Raw genomic sequence first — 13,860 nt, forward strand, 5'->3', positions numbered from 1 at the left:
ACAGTAGGGATTAAAAAAAAAAAAACAAACCATGGACTATTATCTTCAACTTAGGTCTGTGATACTGCACTTAAAACTTTAAGGTCAGGAACATACCTCAACATAATAAAAGCTATATATGACAAACCCACAGCAAACATTATCCTAAATGGTGAAAAATTGAAAGCATTTCCCCTAAAGTCAGGAACAAGACAAGGGTGCCCACTTTCACCACTACTATTCAACACAGTTTTGGAAGTTTTGGCCACTGCAATCAGAGAAGAAAAAGAAATAAAAGGAATCCAAATTGGAAAAGAAGAAGTAAAACTCTCACTGTTTGCAGATGACATGATCTTCTACATAGAAAACCCTAAAGATTTCACCAGAAAATTACTAGAACTAATCAGTGAATACAGTAAAGTTGCAAGATATAAAATCAACACACAGAAATCCCTTGCATTCCTATACACTGATAATGAGAAAATAGAAAGAGAAATTAAGGAAACAATCCCATTCACCATTGCAACGAAAAGAATAAAATACTTAGGAATATATCTACCTAAAGAAACTAAAGACCTATATATAGAAAACTATAAAATACTGGTGAAAGAAATCAAAGAGGACACTAATAGATGGAGAAATATACCATGTTCATGGATTGGAAGAATCAATATAGTGAAAATGAGTATACTACCCAAAGCAATCTATAGATTCAATGCAATCCCTATTAAGCTACCAATGGTATTTTTCACAGAGCTAGAACCAATAACTTCACAATTTCTATGGAAATACAAAAAACCTCGAATAGCCAAAGCAATCTTGAGAAAGAAGAATGGAACTGGAGAAATCAATCTGCCTGACTTCAGGCTCTACTACAAAGCCACAGTCATCAAGACAGTATGGTAGTGGCACAAAGACAGAAATATTGATAAATGGAACAAAATAGAAAGCCCAGAGATAAATCCATGCACCTATGGACACCTTATCTTTGACAAAGGAGGCAAGAATATACAATGGATTAAAGACAATCTCTTTAACAAGTGGTGCTGGGGAAACTGGTCAACCACTTGTAAAAAAATGAAACTAGAACACTTTCTAACACCATACACAAAAATAAACTCAAAATGGATTAAAGATCTAAATGTAAGACCAAAAACTATAAAACTCCTAGAGGAGAACATAGGTAAAACACTCTCTGACATATATCACAGCAGGATCCTCTATGACCCACCTCCCAGAATATTGGAAATAAAAGCAAAAATAAACAAATGGGACCTAATTAAACTTAAAAGCTTCTGCACAACAAAGAAAACTATAAGCAAGATGAAAAGACAGCCTTCAGAATGGGAGAAAATACTAGCAAATGAAGCAACTGACAAACAACTAATCTCAAAAATATACAAGCAACTCCTACAGCTCAATTCCAGAAAAATAAATGACCCAATCAAAAAATGGGCCAAAGAACTAAATAGACATTTCTCCAAAGAAGACACACACATGGCTAACAAACACATGAAAAGATGCTCAACATCACTCATTATCAGAGAAACGCAAATCAAAACCACAATGAGGTACCATTTCACGCAAGTCAGAATGGCTGAGATCCAAAGTCTACAAGCAATAAATGCTGGAGAGGGTGTGGAGAAAAGGGAAGTCTCTTACACTGTTGGTGGGAATGCAAACTAGTACAGCCACTATGGAGAACAATGTGGAGATTCCTTAAAAAACTGGAAATAGAACTGCCTTATGATCCAGCAATCCCACTGCTGGGCATACACACTGAGGAAACCAGAAGGGAAAGAGACACGTGTACCCCAATGTTCATCAGAGCACTGTTTATAATAGCCAGGACATGGAAGCAACCTAGATGTCCATCAGCAGATGAATGGATAAGAAAGCTGTGGTACATATACACAATGGAGTATTACTCAGCCATTAAAAAGAATACATTTGAATCAGTTCTAATGAGGTGGATGAAACTGGAGCCTATTATACAGAATGAAGTAAGCCAGAAAGAAAAACACCAATACAGTATACTAACTCATATATATGGAATTGAGAAAGATGGTAACGATAACCCTGTATGTGAGACAGCAAAAGAGACACAGATGTATAGAACAGTCTTTTGGACTCTGTGGGAGAGGGAGAGGGTGGGATGATTTGGGAGAATGGCATTGAAACATGTATAACATCATATATGAAACGAATAGCCAGTCCAAGTTCGATGCATGATACTGGGTGCTTGGGGCTGGTGCACTGGGACGACCCAAAGGGATGGTACAGGGAGGGTGGAGGGAGGGCGGATCGGGATGGGGAACACGTGTATACCTGTGGCGGATTCATGTTGATGTATGGCAAAACCAATACAATATTGTAAAGTAACTAACCTCCAATTAAAATAAATAAATTTATATTGAAAAAAAAACTTTAAGGTCACATTATTGTTAGTAGCTGGAGGTAAAATGATGGTAACTGCGGAAGGTTGGATGCCTTTTGAAATCCACTCTGAATTGTTTTCTGTGGATAAGGTAAAATAAGGTAAAAGCCGTCAGGTATGGAAGGGATATGGGTCCATGTGTAGACGTGTCCCCAGCATTCCTATACTAGGAAATCATTTGAACATGGTACAGTTAGCAGTACTCACCTTAGTCACTTGATTCTCAAGATATTCCATGAAACAACCAGAACTTGCTATACATTTTCTACATTTCCAACAACGAAGAATACTTATGTCTTCTTGATTATGATTTTTAGTTACCAATTCTTTGCTTCTCTTCATCTGTGGAAAAATTAATGCATTTTTAGAATGTTAAACCATGTCAGATTAAACCTGATTTTCTAAACCCTTTGAACAGCATCAGCTACATGTGTACCAGAAAGAATTATCATTTATTGAGGTACCTACTACTATTAGGCTATTGGTGCTCTATAAACTATACCCATGATAATCATGCAGTATATTAGTGACTACCAGCTTACTTTTGCAAAACATTTTATTTCTTTCCATCTGTCTTCACTAGAAGTTGTAAAAGGCAACTGCCAAAGAGTTAATTAAAGTTACTGTGGTTAAAAGGGTCATAACAAATAATTTTATTCTTATAAATAGGATGTTTATTAAATTTTAAATATAATAGGATTTACTGAGTTATAGTTATTTCTGTGAAAACTGGAAGTAATTGCTTCAAATTAATGGGAAAAATCCTGTATCCTAAATGCAATAATTTTTCTTGTATACTGTATTCAGTAGAACAATATTACATCTTGTGGTATGTGCAATCAAACAAAAAGACTTAGATAATAACCCTAACATTTTTTAGCCTATTTTTATACCTGAGATTTTATGTCAGTACTGAGATTTAGATGAGTTTGAGGAAAGTTTCACACTAATAAGGATTCCAAATTGCAGTGTATTTAAGAATCTGCCTGGTAACTAATCATCATTAAAAAAGGAACTGTTAATTTATTAAGCTGTACACTAGGGCCTGCCTAGTTCCTTGGCCACAGTTCCTCATTTGCTAGCTCTTTAGTATTTCATTTATTTAACAAACATTTACTGAGAGCTAACCAACCATATGCCACACAATGAGTCAAACTCTGGAGGCACAATGATGAGCAAAACTTATTTTCTGTCACAGACTTCACTATGCTTTCTACATCAACAGCTTTCAACCCTGGCTCATTAGAATCACTTAAATTTTAAAAAATAATGATGTCCAGGCCAAGTTCCACTCATAGCAATTTTGACTTTTTCTGAGATGGAGAGGGAGTTAGGAACAGGTACATTTTATTAAAAAGTTCCCCAGGTGATCCTCTAATGTGGCCAGGATGAGGACAGGCTGTGTTAATACACAAACAATTAACTAAAATGTACTAATAACAGCTGAAAGGACAAGAGAGGCAATATAGATGGACTTTAGCCAAATTTAAAGGACGGATTTGAGGAACTCTGCCTGGAAGGGCACAGCATGCCACTCTTGAAGCCAATCTAGCTCTGACCTTCAAGTGCTAGGCAGCAGTTCAGTCTTCACTGGCATCTTCAGAACCCATCTTGGCCCAGATGAACACTCCATTTAAAGTCCGTCCTCAATGACCATCAATAACATCTGAATTTGCAAATACCCTGACCTCTTCCTCCTCCTCCTTTACTTAGCTTCACTCGCACTCCATCCATCTCTCAATTGTCTTATTGGCATCTATACTCAACTCCCTTTAAACCACCAGTAGTTCCCAACCAGGAGTGGGGCTTGTAGGGAGGGGCTATCAGAATCAACAAAGGAGAAACTCCATACCTGCCTATGCTCTCCCTCTCCCTGAGATCCATCCACACCTCCCCATTTCTCCCCTTCCTCCAGGCGGTTCCACACCCTCTTGCAGTGGGATCATGCAATTAGAAAAAGCCCTACTGGTGATTCTAATAAGTTTTCACTGAAAATCTGAGAATTATACTGTGTGACAACTCTTTTATGGCAATGATTTTTAAATCTATATATCTAGTTTGATTTTTTTTCCCAAAGCTCTAGACCAATAATTTCAACTTCTGAATGTCAAATGCTATCTCTACATGAATCTTCCTTAGGGCCTTTGTGCTGGCTGTTTGCTCTGTCTACCCTGTATGGTAGCCACTTGTTAGACGTGTTATTAAGCACTCGAAATGTGGCTAATCTAAACTGACATGCACAGTAGGTGTAAAACATACACGGGATTTTGAATACCATATAGAAAAATAGGAATGTTAAATATCTTAATAGTGTTCATATTTATTTCATGTTGAAATCAAAATTTTAATATGTTGTTAAAAATATACTGTAAAAATATTTCATGTTTCTTTTTACTTTTTGAATATCACCTCAAAGTCATATCCTCATAAGTACAGTTTAAGAAGCACTTTAGAAGCACCTAGGGAGTTTATTTAAATGTAGGTCACAGTTCCAGAAAATCTAATCCAATGTTTCTAAGGTAGGACTCTGTGTATTTAACAAGCATACTAGGTGATTCTATTACAGGTGATCTGAAGATCACACTCGGGGGGACACAATACAGTCTAAGCTCTATTTGCAACAACATGAACAAACCTTCAGAGTATTAACCTTAGTGGAATAAGTATTTGACAGAGAAAGGCAAATACCCTATGCTATCACTTACCTGTAGAATCTAAAAAATAAAACAAATCAATGTATATAACAAAAGAAAACCATATTCACAGATATAGAGAACAAATTCAGTAGTTACCAGTGGGGAGAAGGAAAGGGGGAAAGACAGGACTATGGGAGTAAGAGGTACCACTATGCATAACATATATATGCAACAAGGATACATTGTACAGCACAGATAAAAACAGCCATTATATGGTTATAACTTTAAATAAATATAATCTGTAAAAATACTGAATCGCTATGTTGTACACATGAAACAAACATTAAGTCCAATTCTTTGTGACCCTATGGACTGTTGCCTGCCAGGTTCCTCTGTTCATGGGATTCTCTTGGCAAGAATACTGGAGTAGGTTGCCACGCCCTCCCTCTAGGGGATCTTCTCAACACAAGAGATGGAACCCACGTCTCTTAGCCTCCTGCACTGGCAGGAAGGTTCTTTACCACTACTGCCACCTGACCAGCCAAAAGCAACTACACTTTAATTAAAAACAAACAGTCTAAGCTTCTTAAGATGTCAAAAAAGGTTCATTAGGTAGCACAAAGGATTCCTGTGACAGAACTGTTATGTATCTGATTGTGGTTTGCTCATATGAATCCACACATGTGAAAAGACTGCATAGAACTAAATATACACAAACACAAGTGTGTGCAACTGTTAAAATCTGAATAAAGTAGACTGTTTGAAGGGTATACAGGATTTCTCTGTGAATCTGTAATTCATAATTCACAACTGAACCTACACATATTTCAAAGAGTTAAAAAGAAACTTTTACCATGGACATTAAAACCTCAAAATTTTAAAAACTCATTACATTTTTTTACCAATTTAACTGTCCTGACATATGTGTATAATCTTCTATATCTTTCCCCTATATTTTTAGCTGCATAATTTTTAATTGCCTCTTCATACCACAATTTTGCAATATTTTCTAAAAAGAATAAAAAGATCATTTAGTCTTTCCTCTTTAAAAAACAAAAAGTCCCTTTAAATCCTTTAAAACCCAACTCCAAACTAGCTCTCAAGTCTTGGTGTCCCCTCCATGAACACTCCATATAAACACTATGCAGATTTTTGTGCAGTTTCTAAAAATACCTTTTTCTGCTTTCCCACTTCCAAATTTGCTATTCTCTCTTCTTGTAAATCACTTCTTTTTCCTCTGACTTTAAGAAATACTTTCTATCATTTAAGGCTGAGCTCAAAATCTTTTTTTACAGACACTCCCCAGAAAACAATTCTTCCCTCTTCTGTGTTTCCATGCAATGCTGCATGTGCCTCAACAGCAGTACTAGTCAAGTTCTAGTACACTTATGTGTGTATGTGTCTTATTAATTAATGGTGGTATCCTAAAAAGCACCATATTCTATTCAAACCTGCATTTTACAATCAAATACTGTACCTGGCACCAAAAATCACAGTCACAAGTGTTCACTGAAATCAAATCAACAAGTCTTGGCACCTCAGTTCAGTCACTCAGTAGTGTCCAACTCTTTGAGACCGCATGAATCACAGCACACCAGGCCTCCCTGTCCATCACCAACTCCCAGAGTTCACCCAAACCCATGTCCATTGAGTCGGTCATGCCATCCAACCATCTCATTCTCTATCGTCCCCTTCTCCTCCTGCCCTCAATATTTCCCAGCATCAGGGTCTTTCCAAATGAGTCAGCTCTTTGTATCAGGTGGCCAAAATATTGGAGTTTCAGGTTCAGCATGAACACCCAGGACTGATCTCCTTTAGGATGGACTGGTTGGATCTCCTTGCAGTCCAAGGTACTTTCAAGGGTCTTCTCCAACACGACAGTTCAAAAACATCAATTCTTTGGCGCTCAGCTTTCTTTATAGTCCAACTCTCACATCCATACGTGACCACTGGAAAAACCATAGCCTTGACTAGATGGACCTTTGTTGGCAAAGTAAGGTCTCTGCTTCTGAATATGCTGTCTAGGTTGGTCATAACATTCCTTCCAAGGAGTAAGCATCTTTTAATTTCATGGCTGCAGTCACCATCTGCAGTGATTTTGGAGCCAAGAAAAATAAAGCCAGCCACTGTTTCCATATCTATTTCCCATGAAGTGACGGGACCAGATGCCATGATCTTAGTTTTCTGAATGTTGAGTTTTAAGCCAACTTTTTCACTCTCCTCTTTCACTTTCAAAAGAGGCTCTTTAGTTCTTCTTTGGTTTCTGCCATAAGGGTGGTGTCATCTGCATATCTGAGGTTATTGATATTTCTCCCGGCAATCCTGATTCCAGCTGTGCTTCCTCCAGCCCAGAGTCTCTCATGATGTACTCTGAATATAAGTTAAATAAACAGGGTGACAATATACAGCCTTGATGTACTCCTTTTCCTATTTGGAACCAGTCTGTTGTTCTATGTCCAGTTCTAACTGTTGCTTTCCGACCTGCATACAGGTTTCTCAAGAGGCAGGTCAGGTGGTCTGGTATTCCCATCTCTTTCAGAATTTTCCACAGTTTATTGTGATCCACACAGTCAAATGCTTTGGGGTAGTCAATAAAGCAGAAGTAGATGTTCTTCTGGAACTCTCTTGCTTTTTCAATGATCCAGCAAATGTTGGCAATTTGATCTCTGGTTCCTCTGCCTTTTCTAAAACCAGCTGGAACATCTGGAAGTTCATGATTCAGGTATTGCTGAAGTCTGGCTTGGAGAATTTTGAGCATTACTTTACTAGCGTGTGAGATGAGTACAATTGTACAGTAGTGTGAGCACTCTTTGGCATTGCCTTTCTTTGGGATTGGAATGAAAACTGACCTTTTCCAGTCCTGTGGCCACTGCTGAGTTTTCCAAATTTGCTGGCATATTGAGTGCAGCACTTTCACAGCATCATCTTTCAGGATTTGAAAGAGCTCAACTGGTATTCCATTACCTCCACTAGCTTTGTTCACAGTGATGCTTCCTAAGGCCCACTTGACTTCACATTCCAGGATGTCTGGCTCTAGGTGAGTGATCACACCATCGTGATTATCTGGGTTGTGAAGATCTTTTTTGTACAGTTCTTCTATGTATTCTTGCCATCTCTTCTTAATATCTTCTGCTTCTGTTAGGTCCATACCATTTCTGTCCTTTATTGAGCCCATCTTTGCAAGAAATGTTCCCTTGGTATCTCTAATTTTCTTGAAGAGATCTCTATAGTCTTTCCCATTCTATTGTTTTCCTCTATTTCTTTGCATTGATCACTGAGGAAGGCTTTCTTATCTCTCCTTGCTATTCTTTGGAACTCTGCATTCAAATGGGTATATCTTTCCTTTTCTCTTTTGTGTCCCTTCTTTTCACAGCTATTTCTAAGGCCTCCCCAGACAGCCATTTTGCTTTATTGCATTTCTTTTTCTTTGGGATGGTCTTGATTCCTGTCTCCTATACAATGTCACAAACTTCCACCCATAGTTCATCAGGCACTCTATCAGATCTAGTCCCTTAAATCTATTTCTCACTTCCACTGTATAGTCATAAGGGATCTGATTTAGGTCACACCTGAATGGTCTAGTGGTTTTCTCCACTTTCTTCAATTTCAGTCTGAATTTGGCAATAAGGAGTTCATGATCTGAGCCACAGTCAGCTCCCAGTCTTGTTTTTTCTGACTGTATAGAGCTCGTCCATCTTTGGCTGCAAAGAATATAATCAATCTGATTTTGGTGTCGACCATCTGGTGATGTCCACGTGTAGAGTCTTCTCTTGTGTTGTTGGAAGAGGGTGTTTGTTATGACCAGTGCGTTCTCTTGGCAGAACTCTATTAACCTTTGCCCTGCTTCATTCTGTACTCCAAGGCCAAATTTGCCTGTTTCTCCAGGTGTTCCTTGACATCCTATTTTTGCATTCCAGTCCCCTCTAATGAAAAGGACATCTTTTTTGGGTGTTAGTTCTAGAAGGTCTTGTAGGTCTTTATAGAACTGTTCAACTTCAGCTTCTTCAGTGTTACCGGTCGGGGCATAGACTTGGATTACTGTGATGTTGAATGGTTTGCCTTGGAAATGAACAGAGATCATTCTGGAGATTGCATCCAAGTACTGCATTTCAGAATCCTTTGTTGACTATGATGGCTACTCCATTTTTCTAAGGGATTCTTGCCTACAGTAGTAGATATAATGGTCATCTGAGTTAAATTCACCCATTTCAGTCCATCTTAGTTCACTGATTCCTAGAATGTCGATGTTCACTCTTATCATCTCCTGTTTGACCACTTCCAATTTGCCTTGATTCGTGGACCTAACATTCCAGGTTCCTATGCAATATTGCTCTTTACAGCATCGAACCCTTCTTCCATGACTAGTCCCATTCACAACTGGGTGTTGTTTTTGCTTTGCCTCCATCCCTTCATTCTTTCTGGAGTTATTTCTCCACTGATCTCCAGTAGCATATTGGGCACCTACCGACATGGGGAGTTCATGTTTCAGTGTCCTTCTTTTTGCCTTTTCATACTGTTCATGGGGTTCTCAAAGCAAGAATACTGAAATGGTTTGCCATTCCCTTCTCCAGTGGACCACATTCTGTCAAACCTCTCCACCATGACCTGGCAATCTTGGGTGGCCCCACATGTCATGGCTTAGTTTCAATTGGCTAGTTGTCTGTGATTGTAGTTTCAGTCTGTCTGCCCTCCGATCCCCTCTCTCAGTGCCTACTGTCTTACTTGGGTTTCTCCTACCTTGGACGTGGAGTCTCTCTTCACGGCTGCGACAGTGCATGAGCGCCATCAGCTTATAAAAATTCTTTTTTTAATACCAAGTATTAAGTATGAATGGATAACTAATATGGCAACCCAAACAGAAGTCCTTTAGCAAGAGATGTTAGGAGACCAAGGGAAGAAATAAAGCTGTGTTTATATAGATCTAAACTTGAAAGAAGAACTGGAGGCTACCCAATGGTGATATATTTATAGGACAGCTGAGGTGATTTCTTTCAGAGAATTTATGCTGAAAGAAGAGGTCAAACATGGTTAATGAACCTATTAACAAAATCCTAGTCTTTGAGCTAATTTGAATACAGCGTGGTTGTTGACTGCTAGCTCAAATCCATCCCTGTCTAGCTCTCTAGACACTGGTATGGGTTCTAGAAAAGAGGGACCTGTATAAGTAAAGAACTGAAAACTGTTTTCTGTCTGTGAGTGCGTGTGCTCAGTCGTGCCTGACTCTCTGCGACCCTATGGACAGCAGCCTTCCAGACTCCTCTGTCCATAGAGTTTCCCAGGCAAGAACACTGGAGTGGGTTGCCATTTTCTCCTCCAAGGGATCTTTCCAACCCAGGGATCAAACCTGAGTCTTCCACATCTCCTGCAGTGGCATGCAGACTCATTACCACTGAGCCACCTGTGAAGCCCCCATTTTCTGTTGGGGTCTAAGCAATTTTGAGCAGCATATATCACATGGCTTTAACACTTTGAGGGCCTGGGGGCAGCAACTAGAGAACTATCAAAGCAAACAGAGAAGTGACCTTGGGAAACATAACATGAAAATGAACTTAACTGCTGAACACATATGAATGTCTCACAATGACCACTGCCAACATGAGCAAAGTTCTTTAATTACTGGACAGTAGTTAAGCTCATCACAGTGGATACAAATTTTTCAAAGTGCTAATTTTTGGTTAAAAGTCAAATTTTATCCCTTACAACAAATACTGCCAAACATCCAGGTCTGAAAAACCATAGTTTGTCAATCATATGAGTAAAAATGGTATGCCATGGAAAGGTGGAGAGTTCAGCTCTCAAATGAAACTACTGAACACTGGCTTTTCTTCAACACTGCCCACCATCAGCATTCAGTGTACTACAGATGTGCTTTATGCATTCTTCCCACTTTTTTCACATGAACTATTAGAAATATATGTATTTAAAAATAAAGATTTAATAACATCAGTACTAGTTACTGCTTCAATAGGCAGATTTTTAACTACACGTGTATGGCAGTGAAGAATAAAATGGCTATTAATACTGTTTGTCATCATTGCCTTGAAAGTCACTCAGTCGTGTCTGACTCTTTGCAACCCCATGGACTATAAAGTCCATGGAATTCTCCAGCCCAGAATACTGGATTGGGTAGCCTTTCCCTTCTCCAGGTGATCTTCCCATCCCAGGGATCAAACCTAGGTCTCCCACATTACAGGCAGATTCATTACGATCTGAGCCACCAGGGAAGCCCAGGAAAACTGCAGTGGGTAGCCTATCCCTTTTCTAGCAGATCTTCCTGACCAGGAATTGAACCAGGATCTCCCACATTGCAGGCAGATTCTTTACCAGCTGAGCTACCAGGGAAGTCGATATTGAAAAATGAAGGTTTAATAATGTCAATACTAGTTATTGCTTCAATAAACAGTTAAAAAAAAAAACCACACTACATGTATATGGCAGTGAAGATTAAGTGGCTATTAATACTGTTTGTCACCACTGCCTTGATTCTGCTAAAGGAGAAGAAGTTTTACTCATTGTTGCTTTCTCATGATTAATGAAAATGTTAACAGAATTTAAAAAGGTGAATAACATCTTAGTATTACCAAGAATACTTTGCCTGACTCTCTGTGCTCCACCAGGGAGTGCGGACCACATTTTGAGAACTAGTGCTTCATGCAAAACAGCTGTTCTCAAAATGTTGCCAATGTAAATCTTATTTTCCATCAATATCTTTTAAAATATCTAAGAAGGATAGTTCAGTCACCCTGGAGAAAAATGTTTACAATAAATTTGGTGGAAATTTTCTATAAAGTCAACTACTGGAATTATAACCTACACAAGGGCATTTCATTCCTTCATCTGGCTATTACCACTTATTTATGGTAAAACATCAGCCAGTGGCACAGATCGAATTCTACACTTCTGGGTCCCTAAAGTTTGCTCACCTTCTTCTCCTTATTCATGGATTTAAAATTGAGATGAAGTGGACAAAACTCTAAATTATTAAAATTTATCTAAAATTAGAAAATAAGAATAAATCAACAAAATTTTGGGCTTCGTTGGTGGTTCAAATGGCAGAGTTTTCCTCCACCTGGGTGGAGGAGACCCAGGTTCAATCTCTGGGTTGGGAAGATCCCCCGGAGAAAGGAATGGCTAGCCACTTTGTATTCTTATCTGGAGAATTCCATGGACAGTGGAGTCTGGCAGGGGTCTCAAAGAATCGGACATGACTGAGGGAATAACAAGTTGTAAACTAGCTCTTTAAGAAATGGATACTCTTTGTAACATATAATTGTGGGGTCCAGAAAACATAAAAGGAAGCTGACCTCTGCAAATGAAACATAACTTTGACATGTTAACTAGACAAGGAGATATGAAACTAGATAAAGAAAATATAAGAAAATTAAATATCAATCTATGAATATATAATAAAATCTTAAACAAATTGTTAGTCATAGAATCCATTAATGAATTAAAAGAACAATACATTTTGGCCAAATGAGATTATTTTCAGGAATTCAAGGATAATTTTTAAAAAACCCAAAACCTACTCAATATATTTTACAAACTGTAAGATTAAAAGAAAAAACACATAATTATCTTGAAAGACAGAAAATAAAACCTTCAATAAAGTTCAACATTTAGATACGATAAAAAGACACAAATACTTAGCACTCCATAAATAGAAGGAAATTTCATTAACCAGCTAAAAAGGAGACTTACTGAAAACCTTAGCAATTATCAGTTCAGTTCAGTTCAGTCACTCAGTCGTGTCCAACTCTTTGCCACCCTGTGAATCACAGCACACCAGGCCTCCCTGTGCATCACCAATTCCCAGAGTTCACTCAAACTCATGTCCATCGAGTCAGTGATGCCATCCAGCCATCTCATCCTCTGTCATCCCCTTCTCCTCCTGCCTCCAATCCCTCCCAGCATCAGGGTATTTTCCAATGAGTCAACTCTTCGCATGAGGTGGCCAAAGTATTGGAGTTTCAGCTTTGGCATCAGTCCTTCCAATGAACACCCAGGACTGATCTCCTTTAGAACGGACTGGTTGGATCTCCTTGCAGTCCAAGGAATTCACAAGAGTCTTCTCCAACACCACAGTTCAAAAGCATCAATTCTATGGCACTCAAGCTTTCTTCACAGTCCAACTCTCACATCCATACATGACCACAGGAAAAACCATAGCCTTGACTAGACGGACCTTTGTTGGCAAAGTAATCTTTGCTTTTGAATGTGCTATCTAGGTTGGTCATGACTTTCCTTTCAAGGAGTAAGCATCTTTTAATTTCATGGCTGCAATCACCATCTGCAGTGACTTTGGAGCCCCCCAAAATAAAGTCTGACACTGTTTCCACTGTTTCCCCAACTATTTCCCATGAAGTGCTGGGACCAGATGCCATGATCTTCGTTTTCTGAATGTTGAGCTTTAAGCCAACTTTTTCACTCTCCACTTTCACTTTCATCAAGAGGCTTTTGAGTTCCTCTTCACTTTCTGCCATAAGGAGGGTGTCACCTGCATATCTGAGGTTATTGTTATTTCTCCCAGCAATCTTAATTCCAGCTTGTGCTTCTTCCAGCCCAGTGTTTCTCATGATGTCCTCTGCATATAAGTTAAATAAGCAGGGTGACAATATACAACCTTGACGTACTCTTTTTCCTATTCGGAACCAGTCTATTGTTCCATGTCCAGGTCTAACTGTTGCTTCCTGACCTGGATATAGGTTTCTCAAGAGGCAGGTCAGGTGGTCTGGTATTCCCATCTCTTTCAGAATTTTCCACAGTTTAGCAGTTATAACACCTGACTTTAATAAACATTCCATGAAG

General features: G+C 38.7%; 1 protein-coding gene across 4 annotated transcripts in view; it reads right to left on the reverse strand.

Annotated features, from left to right (window-relative positions):
* Positions 1–13,860, reverse strand: part of RNF180 (ring finger protein 180) — a 281,830-nt gene that overhangs the window by 241,411 nt on the left and 26,559 nt on the right. For all 4 annotated transcript variants that reach the window (XM_070774630.1, XM_070774632.1, XM_070774631.1 and 1 more), the window contains exon 2: positions 2,624–2,758. In XM_070774630.1, the coding sequence (XP_070630731.1) occupies positions 2,624–2,758 (135 nt within the window). The remainder of the gene's footprint in view (positions 1–2,623; positions 2,759–13,860) is intronic.

This window comes from Bos indicus, chromosome 20 (genome assembly GCF_029378745.1).
Source record: "Bos indicus isolate NIAB-ARS_2022 breed Sahiwal x Tharparkar chromosome 20, NIAB-ARS_B.indTharparkar_mat_pri_1.0, whole genome shotgun sequence".
NCBI lineage: Eukaryota > Metazoa > Chordata > Mammalia > Artiodactyla > Bovidae > Bos > Bos indicus.